Below are 20,167 nucleotides of genomic sequence, written 5' to 3'. Positions count from 1 at the left end.
AGTTCAAGAAAAAAAGTAGAACATGCTGCATTTTTCCTGCACTGGAACGCTGTAAAAAGCAGCAAAAACGCACTGGAACATTAAGGTTAAGGGCCAGTTCACACCACATGCAGTCCAGTGCGTTTTTTTTTCTGCATCAAAAACGCATGGAAAGTAAGTTATATGGTTTTCAATGGCATAATTCACATCAGTGCTTGCAGTTCCAGTGCGTTCCAGTAAAAAAGTAGAACATGCTGCATTTTTTCTGCACTGGAAAACGCATAAAAAATGCACCGGTACCTACCAAAAATGCAATGCAACACACTTGTCCTTATTTAAGGTTAAGAAAAAAGAGGGGGGGGGGGAAGCACTGGACTGCATCAAAAACGCCCTGGAACGCATCAAAAACGTGCATGCAGAAAAGCACCTGGAACGCATCCGGACTGCATTTCTATGGTGTGAACTGGCCCTAAGAAAAAAGAGGGGGGAAAAAGCACTGGACTGCATCAAAAGACACATCAAAAACGCACTGGACTGCATCAAAAACACGCATGCAGAAAAGCATTTGGAACGCATCCGGACAGCGTTTTTATGGTGTGAACTGGCCATAAGGACATGTGTGTTCCAGTGCATTTTTGATCCTTTTTACAGTGTTTCAGTACAGTCCAGTGCAGGAAAAATGCAGCATGTTCTACTTTTTCTTCTGGAACTGCAAGCACTGGTGGGAACTATTCCATTAAAACCATATAAACTACTTTCTATACATTTTTGATGCAGGAAAAAAAAAAACGCACTGGACTGCATGTGGTGTGCGGAAAAATGCACTGAACTGCATCAAAAACGCGCATGCAGAAAAACATCCGGAACACATCTGGACTGTGTTTCTACGGTTAAACTGGCCCTGAATCATATGAAAAAAATTGTAAGTTTAGTAGAACGCATTTAGCACAGTTGAATTCGATATTGGTATCATCCAACAAAAAAGAAATAATAAGTGGTTGGACTATCTGACCATGTGTACACCACAGACGCTCCATGTGTGTGAAGCCCAAGCTGTACACATTTTTGACGTCCATTTGAATGACAGAATAAATAACAGGATGTTTGTGAATGATATCAGGATCATTAGGTATTATAATGACAAGTAGAGATATAAGAATAAACAACACTTGGAATGGCCTGTCATGTGTGATGTGTGGATGGCCCTGGCTGTGCCTCCTGGGAGCTCTTCCTGTATCAGAGTGGATCACAAGTACTTCCGGTGGTCATGACTGGGTTGCACTTCCTGTGAAGTCACCCACAGGGGGAGGGGGGTACGGTCGGGATGGAGGAAAAAAAGAGAAAGCGAAAAAGGAGGAGTCTCGGGAAAGCCTGAAGTGGCACAGCTGTTATTTGTGGTGGATCGCACCCTGCAAGGTTTGCCTATAGAGTTGACAGGCGTGACCCCCCCCCCCCCCCCTCACCCCTGATTACATCTCCTCGGAGATCAGCATCCTGGGAGGATCGGGGGTGTGAAGGAGAAGGCACGATGAGTGTGAGTACATAGTGTGATTAGGAGGCGATCCCCCCTTCCTTCCAGTACACATCATCTCTATGACAGCGGCATCTGGTTGCTAAGCAGACCCCCCCAGCCCCTGCTTGGCCATGTCAGGTTCCAGCACTCCCAAGTCCTTGCCATCCTCTGGGCAGAAGGCTCTGCATGACATCAAACATCCACTCAGCTGCTCTCCGGGGACTGAAGAGGAATCGGGGGACCTAGGGGTGCTTGTCAATGACACCCCCAGCCCAGACTTACCCCACACTGATCCCAGCAGCATAGCAGAGAAGGTAAGTGCTACAGACATAGGGCGGGGGGCGACACTTACCTGCAGGGGTAGTGATCACAGGGCACCATCATTTATTATTCTACTGTTTGAGATACTGGAGCTGAATATGTCCTGTTGCTTTTAGCTCTATCAGTATGCTGACCATACACTATGCAATCTGATTGTACAATCGCCTTTAGATCTGCCAACAATTATGTGTATTAATAATAATAATATAATATTATTATTATTATTATTATTATGTATATCCTCCTCTTACATAGTTTTGGTCCATTTAAACAAGATAGGATTGCGGCTTGTATGGTCACCCTAACGCTGGATTCACACCTGTGCTGGAATCGCAGTGATATCCGCAGTGAAAATGTGCTGGGCTGCCACTTATTCTGAATGCCACCCCCCACAAAAATGCTAAGGTGGGAACCTAGCATAAGGCCTCATGTACACTGGACAGTTTTCTAGCTCCTCTTTCCTCTTAGCAGCAGCAGTTTGGCAGAAAAAAATGATTGTAAACGGGTTTCACGTTTTTAGGGCACGTTTAGCCGCGTCAAGCATTTGGACATTAATTCATTTCATTGTCCAGAATGATAATTTTTCTGGCCCTTAAAATTAATCAACACTCAAGTGCTAAACGTGCCAAGCATTAACATGCGTTTACACATGTCAAGCATTTTTTTTTTTTTTTTTGGACAAAACTCCTTAAAACGCTGGCAGAAGGTAGTTTTTTTTTTTTTAATTTTTGTTTGCCTCTAAACTCCTCTGAAAGCCTATCTGTGCATAGACACATAGGCTAACATTCAGGAGCATTTAGGGCAGGGATATGCAATTGGTGGACCTCCAGCTGTTGCAAAACTACAAGTCCCACGAGGCATAGCAAGACTCTGACAGCCACAAGCATGACACCCAGAGGCAGAGGCATGATGGGACTTGTAGTTTTGCAACAGCTGGAGGTCCACCAAGTCCCATCATGCCTCTGGGTGTCATGCTTGTGGCTGTCAGAGTCTTGCTATGCCTCATGGGACTTGTAGTTCTGCAACAGCTGGAGGTCCGCTAATTGCATATCCCTGATTTAGTTTAGGGGGTCTCAAACTGGCAGCCCTCCAGCTGTTGCAAAACTACAAGTCCCATCATGCCTCTGCCTGGGGGAGTCATGCTTGTAACTGTCAGCCTTGCAATGCCTCATGGGACTTGTAGTTTCACAACAGCTGGAGGGCCACCAGTTTGGTTTAGAGGCAGGGGAAAAAAAAAAAAAAAAAAACTCCAGACGCCCCTAGGAGCAGCAGAAAAAACATCAAGTGTGCATGGGGCCTAACACACCTTGATTTTTTTTTTTTTTTTTTTTTTTTTTTTTTATTATTCGATCAATGCATAATTTAATCAAATCAGTGTAATCCACAAACTATTAAAAAGCCATACTTTTTTTTTTTTTTCTGATCGTGAAGATACGTTGGCATCATACATAAGGTGATCAAGCTACTATGTGGTGAAACATATTAGGGTGGAGGTGGTTTATGAGGCTGGATTCACACCTATGCAGTTTTAGTGCTTTTTGCATTTTGCAGATTTGCACTACAGTCCATTTTACATGGTTTCCTATGGAACACGTTCTGTAGTGCAAATCTGCAAAAAGCACTAAAAATGCACAGGTGTGAATCCAGCCTTAGGGTGGAAACAGTATGACTGTGACCTGTTGTGGAAGACAACTGAATTAGAAGAATACAGGCTGGAGTGAGGTTCTTATCAATGTATCTTCATGTGGTGATAAGCAAAGACGATCAGGTTTATTTTTTTGGAACCTGGTTCTGGAGATGAAAGTAGGATCTGGTCTGGAGCTTGGATGTTTTTCCCTGAGTCAATTGGCCAGGATAAAATAGTTTTACATCAGCAGCTGTTCATGAATACAATCATCTTTTGATCGATCGGATTATGGGATTGAATGGTGAAAACAGATTTTATAAATAACTTTTAATAATAACTATCATCAATCGAGATCCATTTCCCCCATGTGTGGCATGTTGTTTGAATGAGATGTTGACTATAGATTTTTTTTTTTTTTTTTTTATTCCAATCTGAAGAGATTGTTCAAAAAATAAATTGATAATTTTATTGAAGTGTTGCCACCATTAACCTGGCCATACACTATACAATCAGATTGTACAATCCCCTTTTGGTGGCTAGTGATGTACTTGAGCATGTTTGGATCTTAGTCTGAACCCACCCGACCCAGTCATCTGCATCACTAGTATGAACCAATAATCTGCAAGTTCCATCACTGAGTCCACCAGTCATCTGCATCACTAGTATGAACCAATAATCTGCACGTTTTAAAGGATAAGTTCACCTTTAAGAAAAAAATAATAAAAGCACGGTTTTTTACAATAAAAAAAAAAAATGGTGAATTTACTATTTTATTTATTTATTTATTATTATTTTTTTTTAGCAGCCTGGAAAGCATTGCACCAGCCTTCAGCAAATCAGATCACTGGTACCATGCAGGACTCCTGCAGACTGTCGGTGTAAGCTAATTTTCACATTGGATGGAAGAATCAATGAACTACCACAGCGCTCAACAGCACTCTGGTAGTTCATCCGCAGAGGATGTTGGTACTTGTAGTTGATTAATTTCACGGAACTCTGCGAATGAATGACGTGGTTGTGTGGGCTCTTTTTTCAAAAAATGACATCTGGTATATGAACCCTCTCCCTGTACTGCTGTCACACAGAGGCAGCGGATCTAGGGTTGCCACCTCATCCCTTTAAACCTGAACACATATGAATTATACAGGTTCTAAAGCTAATTTAATGCAGATAAGGCACCAAGTGTGTATAATGACCATCTTAATCAGCCACAGAAACTGTGTAATTAATATGTGTTCGGGTTTAAAGGGATAAGGTGGCAACCCTAAGCGGATCGCCGATTGGCCTTAGGAGCAGAAACATGTTTCATGTTCCACCCTAAAAACAGGTGGAACATGTTCCCACAGGTGAACTTATCCTTTAAGAGCCCGTTCACACAGGGGCAACTTTGGATCCGACTTCAAGACGCCCCAAGTCGCCCCTAGTTGCCTTAAGTCGCGCTACACGAAAAAATCAATGTAAATGAATGGATCTGTCTTAATGCACACTACTGCAGTCGCTCCGACTTCAGAAAAGGTTCCTGTACTACTTCAATCCGACTTGAAGGCAACTTGTACCCATTGATTTCAATGGAAGTTGCCTCCAAGTCTGATCACTGTTCATACTGAGGCAACTTTACAGGAAGCAGAAAAGAAACAGAAAGTAATTTCCTCCACTAAACAGCCAGCCCCCTCCTTCTCACACACAGCTGATAAGCTCTGATTGGCCACTTGTAAAGTTCCCTGTCCTGGAGGCGACTTCAAGTTGTGTTGTAAGTTGCCCCAAGTCGTGCTGTGATTCATACTCAAGTCGTGTCCAAGTTGCCTCCCAAAGTCGCGCTGGAAGTCGTGTTGCCCCTGTGTGAATGGGCTCTAAGCCAGTGTCTCTCAACTGCAGTCCTCAAGGTGCCCCAACAGGTCATGTTTTTACGCTTTCCATTATTTTGCACAGGTGATTTGATCGGTTTCACTGCCTTAGTAATTACCACAGCCGTTTCATCTGAGGAAAATCCTAAAAACATGACCTGTTGGGGCGCCTCGAGGACTGGAGTTGAGAAACACTACTTTAAGCTGTCCACACACTCATAGATTATTATTTTTTTTTTTTTATTCAGGAAGAAATTTAAGAGATTCTTCCATCTATACCAGGGGTCTCCAAGTGGTGGTCCGCCAGCTGTTGCGAAACGACAAGTCAGCAAGGCTGGCGGTTACAAGCATGACTACCACAGGCAGAGGCATGATGGGACTTGTAGTTTCACAACAGCTGGAGGGCCGCCACTTTGAGACCCCTGATCTACACTAAACAGCACAGATGGACTAATCTCCTGCTGTGGCTATTGTAGCCTGAAAGCCAGTGCCAGCAGCTGTCAGAATACCCTAACAGTACCTGCATATATTTTGATATAGTCACAGTTTGTCTGACAATTTTCACCCAGCTCTTTTGACAACATCACCCACTGATTGAATTTCCATGAATTTATTAGTAACTGACCAAAATTCGCTCAGTGTATGACCAGTTAGTAGTAAGGCAGCTGGAAACCTATTAGAAATGTGCATATAACCTTCCTTTTGAGCTTATGCAGTAAAGCCATGAGGATATGCAAAGTGCAGGAACCTTTTGAAGCCAGTCAAAATGGTTTCTTAGGCTGCATTCACACCTGAGCATTTTTTTTAGCTTGTAAAACGCCAGAAAAAAATGCCCAACAAGCAAAATCCCATTCATTTCAATGGCCACTGTTCACATCTGAGCGTTTTGTCACCTAAAGCAAAATGCCTGAAGCCTAAAATACATGAGCTTCTTTTTAGGCTGATTACAGACTTTTTTCTGCTTTTTACATTGGTGACCTTTTGACCTGTGCAAAATGGTAGTAAAAACACGGGACTTTCTGCCTGAAAAAAATACACTCAAGTGTGAATGCAGCCTTAATGGATTTAGACTTTGGGTCCTGGGGCACTTCAGGTTCAGTGGGCCTGAACTGCCCCAGACATGTGACAAAATTTGCATTTGAAAGACCGCTGCGCAAATACAGAGTGACAATACAGATATTGCAACAACCACCGTTTTATTCTCTAGGGTCTCTGCTAACAATATATAATGTTTGGGGGTTCCAAGTAATTTACAGGGGGTAGGGGGGTGCAGATACCTGTCTTAGCCAGGTATTTGCACCCACTTCCGGGCATAGACTCCCGCGGGAGTCTACGCCTCTTCCCACACTGTCTGCTGGGACACACACGGGTCCCAGAGATAGCAGTGACCATTTGGATTGCGCAGTGTGACTCGAGCATGCACAATAGGGAGCCAAGAAGTAAAGCCGCAAGGCTTCACTTCCTGATTCCCTTACCGAAGATGGTGGCGGCAGCACCCGAGAGCCGAGGGAGAGATTGGCTTCGGGTGCCGACATAGTGGGCGCCCTGGACAGGTAAGCACTAATAGAAAAAGGTTACCATCCAGCTAGATCACGTATGTTGCCAACATCCCTAGATTGATAGGTGAAAAAAATACTCCCAAATAAGGTTGTGGGACTTTAACGGCAACAGCGTAATGTAAAAACAATTTTATTATTGTTACCGTTAAAGTCCCACAACCTTATTTGGGGGTATTTTTTTCACCCTGGACAGGTAAGTGCCCTTATTTTAAAAGTCAGCAGCTGCAGTATTTGTAGCTGCTGACTTAAAAAAAAAAAAAAAAAAAATTTGGTGGACCTCCGCTTTAAGTGGTTAAACTTCCCTCATTTACAGACCGAAGTTCATTCCTTTGATCTAAAGAACAAAACATTACAATGTTTATAGTTAGCTCAGCGGCTGAGGAATGTTGTGAAACTTGGCAGACTGCCTGTTTGTTTTTTGTTTTATTTTGCCAGCTGTCGGCTTGAGCAGAGAACTCTGCATAGAATCAGTAAAATGCTTTAAAATCACGAGGGGGAGAGAATCGGGATCTTGATTTAACGATTAATTGTGCAGCTCTACGATCAGAAAAACATATACAAAAATACCAACTTTTGAAGTGATTGTACGATAATCTGATCGTTAGTACACAGCTTTCGAGAGCCAATCAGGACAAGTCGAGCAAAATTATCCGATGGGACAAGCACGATAATTATTTCTTGTGCGAAACCAGATCGTACGTTTTTCGTTTAATCAGTACAGTACGTTACATCACCTCCCTGTGGTTTTTTTTTTTTACTGCCGTATGAGAATTTTTGTAACTTTAGTAACCTTTTCATTTTTTAAGTGAGACTAGCATGCAAAAAAAAAAAACAGCCGATCATTTGTCCGATAATCTCATCATGTGTATGGGGCTTAAAGGTGCCAGCGCCCATATGAATGAGGCCTTTCTTTCCATGGAGTTCAACTTTAATAATAAACAGAGGGTGTGTTGGATGTAGAAGCTACTGAATGTGTCATGGTTGTTATGCCAAGAGATTAGGAAATACAGACAGTGAGATATATGATTGTGACTGTTTGACATACCATTTGAAACGTTGCCACCCTCTCTAGTTCCCAACCTTCTGTTTTAGAAACTACATGCAAATTGTTGCGTGCTTCAAGTACCGGCTCAGTTGACTCTCGGTTTCTCAATAACTTCTGTCCTATATAGTCTTTAGGTGACAGGTGTGAGAGCTGAACTGGTTAGATCAACTTTTGTCAAAATGAACAAGTTCGAAAACTTTTATCGATCTTCTTTCTTTCTTCCTTCTTTCTTCCTTCCTTCTTTCTTCCTTCTTTCTTTCTTCCTTCCTTCTTTCTTCTTTCTTTCTTCCTTCTTTCTTCCTTCTTTCTTTCTTTCTTCCTTCTTTCTTCCTTCTTTCTTTCTTTCTTCCTTCTTTCTTCCTTCTTTCTTTCTTCCTTCTTTCTTCCTTCTTTCTTCCTTCTTTCTTTCTTCCTTCTTTCTTCCTTCCTTCTTTCTTCCTTCCTTCTTTCTTCCTTCTCTCTTTCTTCCTTCTCTCTTTCTTCCTTCTCTCTTTCTTCCTTCTCTCTTTCTTCCTTCTCTCTTTCTTCCTTCTCTCTTTCTTCCTTCTCTCTTTCTTCCTTCTCTCTTCCTTCTTTTTTGTGTTGAAAGTGTCAGTGACACTTCATTCATATCTCCGCACAGCAACATGGTGCGTTGCTCTACAGTGTGGTGATATTTGGTGCCATCCACTGCGCTATGGAGAAAGACATGCCTACATTTGTACACACTGCACCACACCAGCATTGTGGTGACAGCAATTGTTTTCTATGTGCCCTTGTGGTGACTGATGTTTATTCAATGTGGAAAAATACCAGTCACCGCACAAAGTGTGAATGAGCCCACAGTATTGCAGTCTCATCACTGATGGAGAGGAGACTGGGGAAATACTTCCTCCTGCCTGCAGCAGAGTGATTACTTTGTCACAGCCTAGGCAGAGTCACTTGAATGGATGTCTAGGACTGCTTTGTAAGGCCCCTTTCACACAGGCCCCTCCGTTTTGGCAGACTCACTCCGCTGATCCCGACTGAGCAGGCAGATGACAGGTCCATCTCCGCTTACTGTGCAGAGCGTAGACGTACAGAGTCCCACTCTCCTCTTTGGGGAAAACGGATCTGCCTGTCCATTTTCATCCGATCCCCCAGACAGATGGAAAATAGGACCACCGCTTGCCTGGATTTTGCGGACAGGATCGGATCAGGTGGCAGCGGGTGTTAGTGGACATGTCACCGCTGACATCTGCCGCTCCATAGGGGTGATTGGCTGGTCCGATCAGGTCCGCCTGAAAAACTGAAATGTAGACCTGATCAGACAACCCATGTGAAAAGACATGTATAATAAATGGTACATTATCATTTATTTGTTTATTTATTTCACTCTATACAAGTATAGAGCTAAAGATCCATACGTACCTGCTCTGTGCAATGATATTGCACAGAAAGGTCCGTTACCTCCCTCTTTTGGTAGTCCCCTGCTGGTGCTGTCAGCTACTCTCTATTCCAGGGTCCTGAGTGCTAAGGAGGCACCCCTGTGTGTGAGCTTTAGAGCTGGGCTGTGTGCATCCATAGACACACACAGTACCTATTAGCCATGCCACCGCTCCCTCCTTACAGTGGTTTGACTGTTGGAAGCAGGAGCCATAAGATGCCCTCACCAAGAAAAGAGGAGAGTGGTGCTACACCCGGAAACAGCGCTGGAGTGATAAAAAGGAGTCAGGTAAGTGTTAGGCCTCATGCACACAAGACGCAGTTAAACGTACGTTCAGAGGCAGTTGGACACTTTTTTTCAACAGCCCCTGAACTCATTCAATGTTATCCTATGTGTCCATGTACACAGTCTTGTTTTTTGGCGTTTTTAGGCAGCTGTGTTTAACCTCATTTTTCCAGAAGCAAAAAAAATGGGTTCAGATGCAAAAGTTTTCCACGTTTCAGACGCCAAACGCGGCTAAACGCCGGGACCACGTTTAGCCGCGTTTATAAGTGTTTTTAAAGGAACCCTATTTTTTGGACCAGAAAACACAGAAATATGATGGTAAACTGCAGCAGAGAATGACATTTTGGGAACCGACTTTGGGGCCCCGTATCTCGGGGCCACTTAGTGCTAGGATATGTTGTAGTGTTTGTTCCCCTGTGTTAGCACACCAAATTTGGGGTTCCTAGCACCAAGTGGCCCTGAGATACGGGGCCCCAAAGTTGGGTTGCAAAATGTCATTCTCTGTTCTGCAGACGCTTCTAGACGCAAAAGCGGCTAAACGCGGCATGCAAATGCGGCAAAACGGGCGTTTCTAAACTCCGGTTTCAGCTTTTAAAAACGTGTTCAGCAGAGTTTGCATCGGCATCTCGTGTCCATGAAGCCTTAGGGATGGAGAAGAAGCGGGGGCAAAGAGTGGGAAGTATTTTACCTGAGGCTGGATTCACACCTATGCATTTTTAGTGCTTTTTGCATTTTGCAGATTTGCACTACAGTCCATTTAACATGGTTTCCTATGGAACACGATCTGTAGTGCAAATCTGCAAAATGCAAAAAGCACTAAAACTGCATAGGTGTGAATCCAGCCTTAATGCAGGGAATGCATTAAGGTGAAATATGTTTAGACTTTAGAACCACTTTAATTGGTATATTTAAAAATTGGGGGAGGAAATCGGGAATTTCTGTTGGATGAGTGCCTGTGCCATGTAAAATGTTAGTGAGCTGCTAAATGTTCCTGAAAAATTAGGTTTAGACATTTAAAGCATATCTAAACCTAAAAAAAATGTATTACATCACAGCTTAGCAATTCTTAGATATGATGGCTCCATTGGTTTTCTTTTTTAGGCCTTTTCCCTTTTATTCTGGTGATCTAGCCAGTAAGTCTATTTTTCAACTTTCTTTAACACACCAAGCTGTCCCGACAAAGGGTCAGTTACAGGGTTGAGCAAACCATTTACCACTGACAGGGGTGCTTAAAATGATCAGCTTTTTTCATTTATGTACTACCTTTATCCCAAAAGGAAATCAAATGTGTGCTGGAACTGCTTTATAAGTTCAGCTTTCATTTTTGGTCCCTTAGGCTACGTTCACACTTGGATGGGGGTAACGTGCAAAATCGCAGGCTTTCCTGCAATATAGAAAAACGTGCATCCCTTTTGTAGACATGTGGCAGTGCCATTAATTCCTAATGGCATTCCCTGCATCTCGTGTGCCAAAATACATTGTGATAAATTACCATGTTTTTAGTGTGGCATGATTTTTAAAAAGGGTCAGGCACTTCTTTTGCGTGTTTCTAGTGCGTAGGGTAGCCCATTGAAATTTAAGGGCTGCCTAAATGCGATGTGCAGATTCATGCAAAAACGCATGCTTGCTCCATTGCACCTGCATAGGTATGAATGGAGCCTTACAGGTCTCAATCTATTATTCCATCTAAATACACGTTACAATCGGACCATACACTTTTTGTACAATAAACTGATCAGGTTGTAGCTTGTGTGGTGAGCGTTACACTGCCCTCTCCAGAGAGTGCTGCTGTCTAAGCCCGGGTTCACACTGCTGCGATCTCAGAGGTCACATGTGATTCGCACCTGCACTGCAGGTGCCGATCACATGCGATCTCTGAGCAATGCGAGTTCAGCCATACAGTTGTATGGTTGAACTTGCATTGGATTCGCACAGAAAATAGTGCAGGGACTTGTTTTTCCCCGCACTAGAATCAGATCGCATGGGTGATTCCTGTGCAAGTTCACAATTTGCACTGCGATTTGTGAACTAAACTGGGGGTGTCTATAACTTTGTTAATGACATCCGCAGTGGTTCGACCAAGGCAGTGTGAACTGCCTGCGGGAGAGGAGCGATGCAGGAACCAGTGCGATTCCCCGCATCGCACTAGTGTGAACCCAGGGTCAGGGTGTCTCCTTTGCTCCTCCATAGTTAGAGGAGACACCCTAAGGAAGGGTGGTACTGTTGCCGAAGTGAAAATAAAGAGGAAAAGCCTAAAAAGGAAAATGAATGCAGCCACTTCACAACAGTGTGGCTTTGAAGTCTCGCTACTTCAAGCGACTTCAAAGCCGACTATTCAGTGCTGTTTGACACTCGATGTAAGTCGCAATGAAGTCGAACAAAAATAGTGCAGGAAACTTTTTCAGAGTTGCTGCGACTTAAGTCGCACTGTTTTGAACAGTTCCATTGCCGCTAGTGGGGTGCAACTTGTCATGCAACTTTGAACTCTCAAGTCGCATGACAAGTCGCACTGGTGTGAACCAGGGCTTAAGGATTGGTAAACTCGAATATCATATATATTTTTTGTTTTCGGGTTTTGTACAGATGAAAGAATATACAGGGGAATTGTAAATCCTAATAAATAAGCGCAGTCATGTTCTGTAGTAGAAACACAAACAAGAGACGTAGGGGGCACAACCTTAAAGTGCGTTTACATTCAAGATGATGCTGCTATAAGACCGCAAACAGAACAAAATAGATTACAGCGCACACATACAAAAATGACATTTAAATCCTGCAAGGCTATCTAAAACTCCTGAACATATTCAAAAGTATGGGGATTTGGTTACACCATACGGCCATATAGTGCTAAGCCCACTACTGCATCAAAGTACCCCAATATCAGTGAGTCCTACACTATTCATAGAATGAAAGGTCCTGCATCTCAACCATGGGAGACAAACTCCTCTTATAGGAGGAGTCCTTCTAGTTCTCCCATAAACACAGGTGGACACTAAGACTCCTTTCACAATGGGGCATTTTTCAGGCGCTTTTGGGCTAAAAATAGCACCTGTAAAGCACCTGAAAAAAGCCTCCTCTGCAGTCTCAGTGTGAAAGCCTGAGTGCTTTCACATTGGGGCGGTATGCTGGCAGGACGTTAAAAATGCAAGCAGCATCTTTGGAGTGGTGTATACACCGCTCCTGCCCATTGAAATAAATGGCCACCACTGCCGAAGCACCTACAGAGCGCTTCGGCAGCGGCGCTACACAGGCGCATTTAACCCTTTGGCCGTTAGTGCGTCCTGCTAGTGGCCTAATAGCGCCGGTAAAGCACCGCTAAAACTAGCGGCGTTTTACCATCAACGCCTGCCCATCCCAGTGTAAAAGGGGTCTAATAAGAGGTAATGAAGGAGGGATGGGGTGCTCCGAACCCAAGGGATTAGGACCCTTACAGTATGTTCTGTAGTAGTTCAATTGACCACGTGAATTGCATCTCTCCTACATCTGAGATGTCAGTAGTCTCAGCACTGCCAGTCAAGCTCTGTCTGTGGTTCTTCACATCTTAGACATATTTTCATTTAAAACTTGTCAGATTGCAGGCATCGAAATTCTGGACGCCTCTATTCTGCTTGTCTGCATGCATCTGCGGACAGGGATCTTCAATCAACCATAAGACATACTTCTAATGTTTTTATGGAAAGCATCTGCTGGATTTCCTGAAATTCAGTTTTTGGTTTTTATTTGATGACTGAGTTCCACCTAGTATGGAAAGTTGATGAATCTTTCTTTTGTTTATGTATTTGTTTTATATAGGTCACCTAACCAGATATATCAGTAATTTTAATGTAAACCTGCCAAGATTGAGATCTATTCAGTGCTTCTATTGTCTTAGGCTGCCTGTAGACCTCACAGGGTAATTGGATGTGGAAGTATGATCCAACCACCGAGGGATCTTTCTTATGAATGATCTTTCCCTAAACATGCACATTTGGATTGTCTGAGAATACGTGTTCATGAATATGGGGGGGTGGAAAGACAACAGACCTGGTGAAGACTTAAATCAGGGCTACATGAAAATATGGTCTGGTATTGGTTGGTTGGAGATCTCTGGGTGGATCCGCTGATGCTTATAGACTTAAAGTACCATGGATATAACAAGTCTACACACCTCTGTTAAAATGTCAGGTTTCTGTGATGTAAAAATATGAGACAAAGATAAATCATTTCAGAACTTTTTCCACCTTTAATGTGACCTATAAACTGTACAACTCAGTTGAACAACAAACTGAAATCTTTTAGGTGGAAGGAAGTAAAAAAAAAGTTATGAATTTATATGAGTCTATCAGCATGACACATCTTGACTTGACAATATTTGCCCACTCTTCTTTGCAAAAACACTCCAAATCTGTCAGATTGTGAGGGCATCTCCTGTGCACAGCCCTCTTCAGATCACCCCACAGATTTGCAATCGGATTCAGGTCTGGTTTCTGGCTGGGCCATTCCAAAACTGTAATCTTCTTCTGGTGAAGCCATTCCTTTGTTGATTTGGATGTATGCTTTGGGTCATTGTGATGCTGAAAGATGAAGTTCCTCTTCAGGTTCAGCTTTCTAGAAGAAGCCTGAAGGTTTTGTGCCAATATTGACTGGTATTTAGAACTCTTCATAATTCCCTCTACTTTGACTAAGGCCCCTGTTCCAGCTGAAGAAAACAGCCCCAAAGTATGATCCCGCCACCACCATGCTTCACTGTGGGTATGGTGTTCTTTTGGTGAGATGCACTGTTATACTGCCAAACACATCTTTTGGAATTATGGCCAAAAAGTTCAACCTTGGTTTCATCAGACCATAACACATTTTCCCACATGCTTTTGGGGGACTTCAGATGTGTTTTTGCAAAATTTAGCCAGGCTTGGATCTTGGTAGGAAAAGGCTTCCGTCTTGCCACTTTACCCAATAGCCCAGACATATGAAGAATACAGGATATTGTTGTGTACCACACAGCCAGTACTTGCCACATATTCCTGCAGCTCCTTTAATGTTGCTGTAGGCCTCCTGGCAGCTTCCCTGACCAGTTTCTTCTCGGCTTTTTATAAATTTTGTAGGGACGTCCAGTTCTTGGCAATGTCACTGTTGTGCCAGATTTTGATGTCTCCATTTGGCTGTCTTCACTGTGTTCCATGGTATATTTATTTTCCTTGGAAATTCTTTTGTACCCTTCTCCTGACTGATACCTTTTTAACAATGAGATCCCTCCAGTGGGTAGAGGCACACGCCAAGGGTGCCCGTTGTCACCATCTCTATTCGCCTTAGCGATAGAACCTTTGGCTATAGCACTGAGGAGATCCCCTAACGTAGGAGCATTGGAGGTGGGAGGTATACGGGAATGCATTGCACTCTATGCAGATGACATGCTACTTTTCCTAAGGGACGCAGGGCCATCGCTAGAGGCAGTGTTTGAAATACTGGATAAATTTGCCATCTTTTCGGGACTGCAGGTTAACTGGGAGAAATCCAGTGCAATGGCTATTGACGCAGATACCCGGGCCTCAGCAACCAAACGGGTTCCCATTACATGGGTAACCGAGTTTAAGTACCTGGGCATACGTATATCGCCCAGGGTTGGTGATTTTATGTCCATTAATTTACTCCCTGCATTGGTCAAGGTCAAATCGCAGCTTGAGGCCTGGAAACATCTCCCATTGTCCCTAATTGGTAGGGTCAACCTACTTAAAATGAAGATTCTCCCAGTTCTCTTGTACTTCCTGCGGAACGCACCAATCTGGATCCCCTGTTCTTTTTTTAGGAGGGTAAACAGCTTATTTAGCTCCTTCATATGGGCCACTGCACACCCCAGAATTGGTCTCCGTACTTTACAGGAGCCATGGGGTCAAGGTGGACTGGCAATGCCAGATCTTTTCAAATACTTTATAGCGGGACAGATGGTGTTTGCCAGGCGCTGGTTGATGAGGGACGATGGGGACTCAGCAACAGTATTAGAGGCAGCTCTCATGGGATCGTATGAGAGCCTATCTTATTTAGTTTACAGGGGACCCCAGGCCTCCCCATCTCTGACTGCCTCAATGCGTGTCACTGTCCGCGCATGGGACAGGGCACAAGTTTTGATGAAAGTTGAAGATGGGAGCTGGTCACAGGACACCCCCCTATGGTTTAACCCCAGACTATCACACTTTGGTGCGATCCCTGACCCGGTGATTTGGGCCAGGGTTGGCATTAAACAACTGAAGCACATAGTGGGGGGGGAAAAATTACTCACATTTGACCGACTGAAAGATGAATATAATCTTCCAAACTGGTATCTATTTAGATACCTCCAGTTGAGACATGCTTTTCTCACTCAATTCAATTCTGATACACTAGAGCTGGGCACATCCCCATTGGAGAACATGCTCGGGGCCGAGGACCTACAGAAACCGCTATCAACAGTCTACAAAGAACTATTTGTGGAAAGACCCAAAATGCTTAACAAATGTAAAGACACATGGAGTGCATTAGTAACAGATTTTGGGGGGGAAGATTGGGATGACATGTGGGATCACCCGTTCCGGACTCTGGTGTCGGCCAGGGATAGGCTCATTCAATTTAAAATACTTCACAGGGTGTATTATACTCCTGTAAGGATTGCCCGGATATATGGTACAGGTGCAACAGAATGCTGGCGATGCACAGTTAGCCATGCTGATTTTGACCACATATTTTGGCAGTGTCAGCCGATAAAGGAGTTCTGGAAGGGGGTGTCACACACCATACAGAAGGTGCTTTCGGTACCGATTCCTGTAACGATCGCAGTCTGTTTGCTGGGTCTGGTGGAGGAGTTGGCGCCCCGGAGGGCACAAAGAACTATGATCTCTCTCTCCCTTTTTTATGCACGTAAAGCTATTTTATTGTGTTGGAAAAAACCTGAACCGCCCACAGTGTCTTATTGGAAAGGCATAATCAATAAAGCATTACCTTTTTACAAAGCAACATACTTAAGCAGGGGTTGTCCAAAAAAATTCGAAAAAGTATGGCAATGTTGGCTAGATGACAAGGACACTTTGAATTGATCTGCTGTGTTGGGGGAGAGTCTTGGCAAGCACTCTAAGTATTGGGTAAAATGATGATGTAATCCTGATTAGATAATTATTTGACTGAGCGAGGATTGTGTGTACCATTGATCTCTAGCAAACGAAATATTTTATGAGTATGGAATGTGATTTAACCATAGTGAAAGCAATATTCAAAGGTTGTACAGGAGATTCGGCAACAGTGAAGGGCTGCACAAGGGTAAGGGTTAGGGGGGAGGGAAGGGAGGGAGAGGGGGGGGGGGAATTTTGGTACATGTTGTACAGTACTGTATGAGTGGTTAAAATGTTAATAAACAAAAATTTTCAAAAAAAAAAACAATGAGATCCCTCTGATGCTTTTGGAAGCTCTCTGCAGAACATGGCTTTTGCTGTAGGGTGCGACTAAGAAAATGTCAGGAAAGACCTATTAGAACAGTTGAACTTTATTTGGGGTTAATCAGAGACACTTTAAATGATGGCAGGTGTGTACGGACTCCTGTTTAACATAAGTTTAAGACCCCTTTTACCGCGGGGAGCGGTGCGAAGGGGTAAATAGCGCCTGTGTTGCAGCAGTGCCGAAACGCTTTGCAGGCGCTTCGGCAGCGCTCCTTATTCATTTCAATGTGTATACACCTCTCCCGCACTGCCCCAAAGATGCTGCTTGCAGGAATTTTTTTTTCCCCGTCCTGCAAGTGCACCACCCCAGTGTGAAAGCACTCAGGCTTTCACACTGGGGTGGCTTGAGAGGCACATTACAGGCACTATTGTTAGCGCTAAAGCACCTGTAAAGCATCCCAGTGTGAAAGGGTCTTAATTCTGAACACAGCTACATCCCTGGTTATAAGACGGTGTGCACACTTATGCAACCACATTATTTTAGTTTTTATTTTTACTCCCCTGCCCCTAAAAGATTTCAGTTTGTTTTTCAATTGAGTTGTACAGTTTAAAGGTCACATTAAAGGTGGACAAGGTTCTGAAATTATTTCTTTGTCTTTTTTTTTTTTTACATCATAGAAACCTGACATTTTAACAGGGGTGTGTAGACTTTTTACATCCACTGTAGTTGTAAACCCTTCAATTTATCCAGTGAAGTGAGTAGCCACAGGAGATACACATGGATAAAACAAATCCTTTTACATGTATTGTACCTGTTTATATAGTCTTCTCTTCTTTACAGCTGTTCAAAGGCCATCATTTATAAAGCTTGTCTGAGCTGTCAGAAAACAGGGGCCAGAGAGGTGAAGTTACACAGCTCTTTACAGTTACAAGAGCTCTGAGAGCTGATTGGAGGGAAGGGACACACCCCTTTCATACAGCACACAGGAACAGAGTTGAGGCTGTCAACCACAGGCTGTGCGCTGGAGCTCCCTCCCCCCGAGGGTACCCTCAGCTCTCTCATTTGCATAGACTGGAATGGGTGCTATTGAAATCAGTGGGCTGCGACTTGTCTTGTGCCTTTGTGTCCAAAGTCGCACTAGTGGGAATGGAACCTTACTTCCACTTTCACAATTGTTTTAGGTCTGTTTGGTTTTAAGCTGTCTGTTCATTGCAGCCTGAACAAAAAGAAATCAAACCGATTCCTCCATCCGCACGAACACCCACATGGCAAATTTGGGTTGGTTCATAAGAAACCGTACACAATTTGCACTGTGTATGGCCAGCTTTAGTATAGTTTGTAGATTGCATAGATTTATTCTATACTTTCTCCACTCTTGATGTAAAAGGATACCAAGTAATCAAGATGAGGAACACAAATCATTTTTTTTTTTTAGTACAAACAGGGACTTTATAGGGATAAAACAAAGAGAAATGTGCATATATTTCAGAGATGTACTGTGATGGACTATGGGAATTGTAGTGTGCATAGAGTAGTGCACATGTTTGAAGCTAATCGTGCTCTGCTCTTTCTAAATGAGGGGGGAAATAGAGAGTTTCTGGAGCAGAAAGGAGGCAGAAAAGCACACTAAAAAACAATTGAAATAAACTTAGATTACAGGGACATTAGGTAGTGGATGTATATGGATTATTTTTGAAGAACTGGGATATCATTTAGTGTCACTTTAAAGGTTAACCTGAAAGAATATTTAAAGTCTCGTGTTTATTTATTTATTATTTTCCTTTAAAAATAACAAACATGTTATACTTACCTGCTCTGTGCAGGGGTTTTGCACAGAGCAGCCCAGATCCTCCTCTTCTCAGGTCCCTTACCACCAATCCTGAGCCCTCCTTCCTGTTGAGTGCCCCCCACAGCAAGCAGCTTGCTATTGGGGCTCCCAAGCCGACCCGCAGCTCCGTGTGTCTATTCAGACACAAAGCCGCAGTTTGGCCCCACCTCCTCTTTTTTTTTTTTTTTTTCTCATTTGCTAACTGACATTGACAGCAGCGGGAGCCAATGGTGCCACTGCTGTGTTTCAGCCAATCCTGGACGGCTGAGGCGCTCGTGCACATTGTGAGATTGAGATGGGTCTCAGGTCAGCATTAGAGAGGCTACTGCACACAAAAGGTTTTTTTAATCTTAATGCGTTAATATAAAAAAAATCTTCTGCCTTTAGAACCACTTTAATTCTATTTGCCATCGGTTTATCATCTTCTTTCCAATTTAGAATCTATTGGGTCTCTTTTTGGATCTGTGCTAACTGCTGCAACAAAACAAATGATCAAGTAAACTTGTTATGTGCAGACCCATAGGGGGTTATTTACTAAAGGAAAATCCACTTTGCACTGCAAGTGCACTTGAATATGCACTGAAAGTGCACCTGGAAGTAAAGTCGCTGTAGATCCAAGGGGGACATGCAAGGAAAATTAAAAAACAGCATTTTAGCTTGCATGTGAATGGATGATAAAATCAGCAGAGCTTCCACTCATTTCAGATCTTCCCCTCAGATCTACAGCAACTGCATTTCCAAGTGCACTTGCAGTGCAAAGTGTATTTGCCTTTCGTAAATAACCCCCATAGTCCTAAATTGGGATAGAAGGAGCAGTAAAGCACTACTTTCTAGACATTAGGCACTGCCGAAAAATGATTTTGTTTTTAGCACTGCCGAAAAATGATTTTGTTTTTAGTTTCATTTGTTTGTTTTTTTTTTTTTTTTTTTTTCATTTTTGGGTCATTCATTATGATCGAAATTCGTTATTTCGAATAAATTCATAACGTCGCAAAAATTCAAATTAGTTATGTTCCATTCATTTAGATGCCGTATTCGTAAATTCAAAATATTAACTAACTAATAATAACTGTTAAATTATAGGTATTGGAATTTCCATTCAAATTTGGCTGTTGGGGAATGTTGCGAATTTATCCGAAGTTAAGAATTATCCAAAATAACGAATGTTGCATCTAAATGAATGGTACATAACGAATTAATAATAATAAACGCTCCATTCATTTAGATGCCACATTCGTTATTTCAGATAATTCGTAACTTCGGATAAATTCGTATTTGTTACGTTCACTAACAGCCCTAATTTGAAAGGTTATTCCAATACCTATAATTTAATTGTTAGTAATAGTTATTTAGGATTTTCAGTTTTTCGAAATTTTTTGGA

The 20,167-nt window shown here is 42.9% G+C and overlaps 1 protein-coding gene across 2 annotated transcripts in view; it reads left to right on the top strand.

Moving 5' to 3' along the window:
* The first annotated feature begins 1,237 nt into the window (after window positions 1-1,237).
* The window catches only part of SNX30 (sorting nexin family member 30), a 127,129-nt gene continuing 108,199 nt past the window's right edge, over window positions 1,238-20,167 (top strand). The window contains exon 1 of one of the 2 annotated variants that reach the window (XM_073591379.1): window positions 1,238-1,806. In XM_073591379.1, coding sequence (XP_073447480.1) covers window positions 1,624-1,806 — 183 coding nt within the window. In that variant the 5' untranslated portion in view covers window positions 1,238-1,623. The remainder of the gene's footprint in view (window positions 1,807-20,167) is intronic. The other variant, XM_073591389.1, reaches the window with a different exon arrangement.

Source organism: Aquarana catesbeiana, linkage group LG01 (genome assembly GCF_042186555.1).
Source record: "Aquarana catesbeiana isolate 2022-GZ linkage group LG01, ASM4218655v1, whole genome shotgun sequence".
NCBI lineage: Eukaryota > Metazoa > Chordata > Amphibia > Anura > Ranidae > Aquarana > Aquarana catesbeiana.
This window is presented reverse-complemented; position numbering and strand designations above follow the sequence as displayed.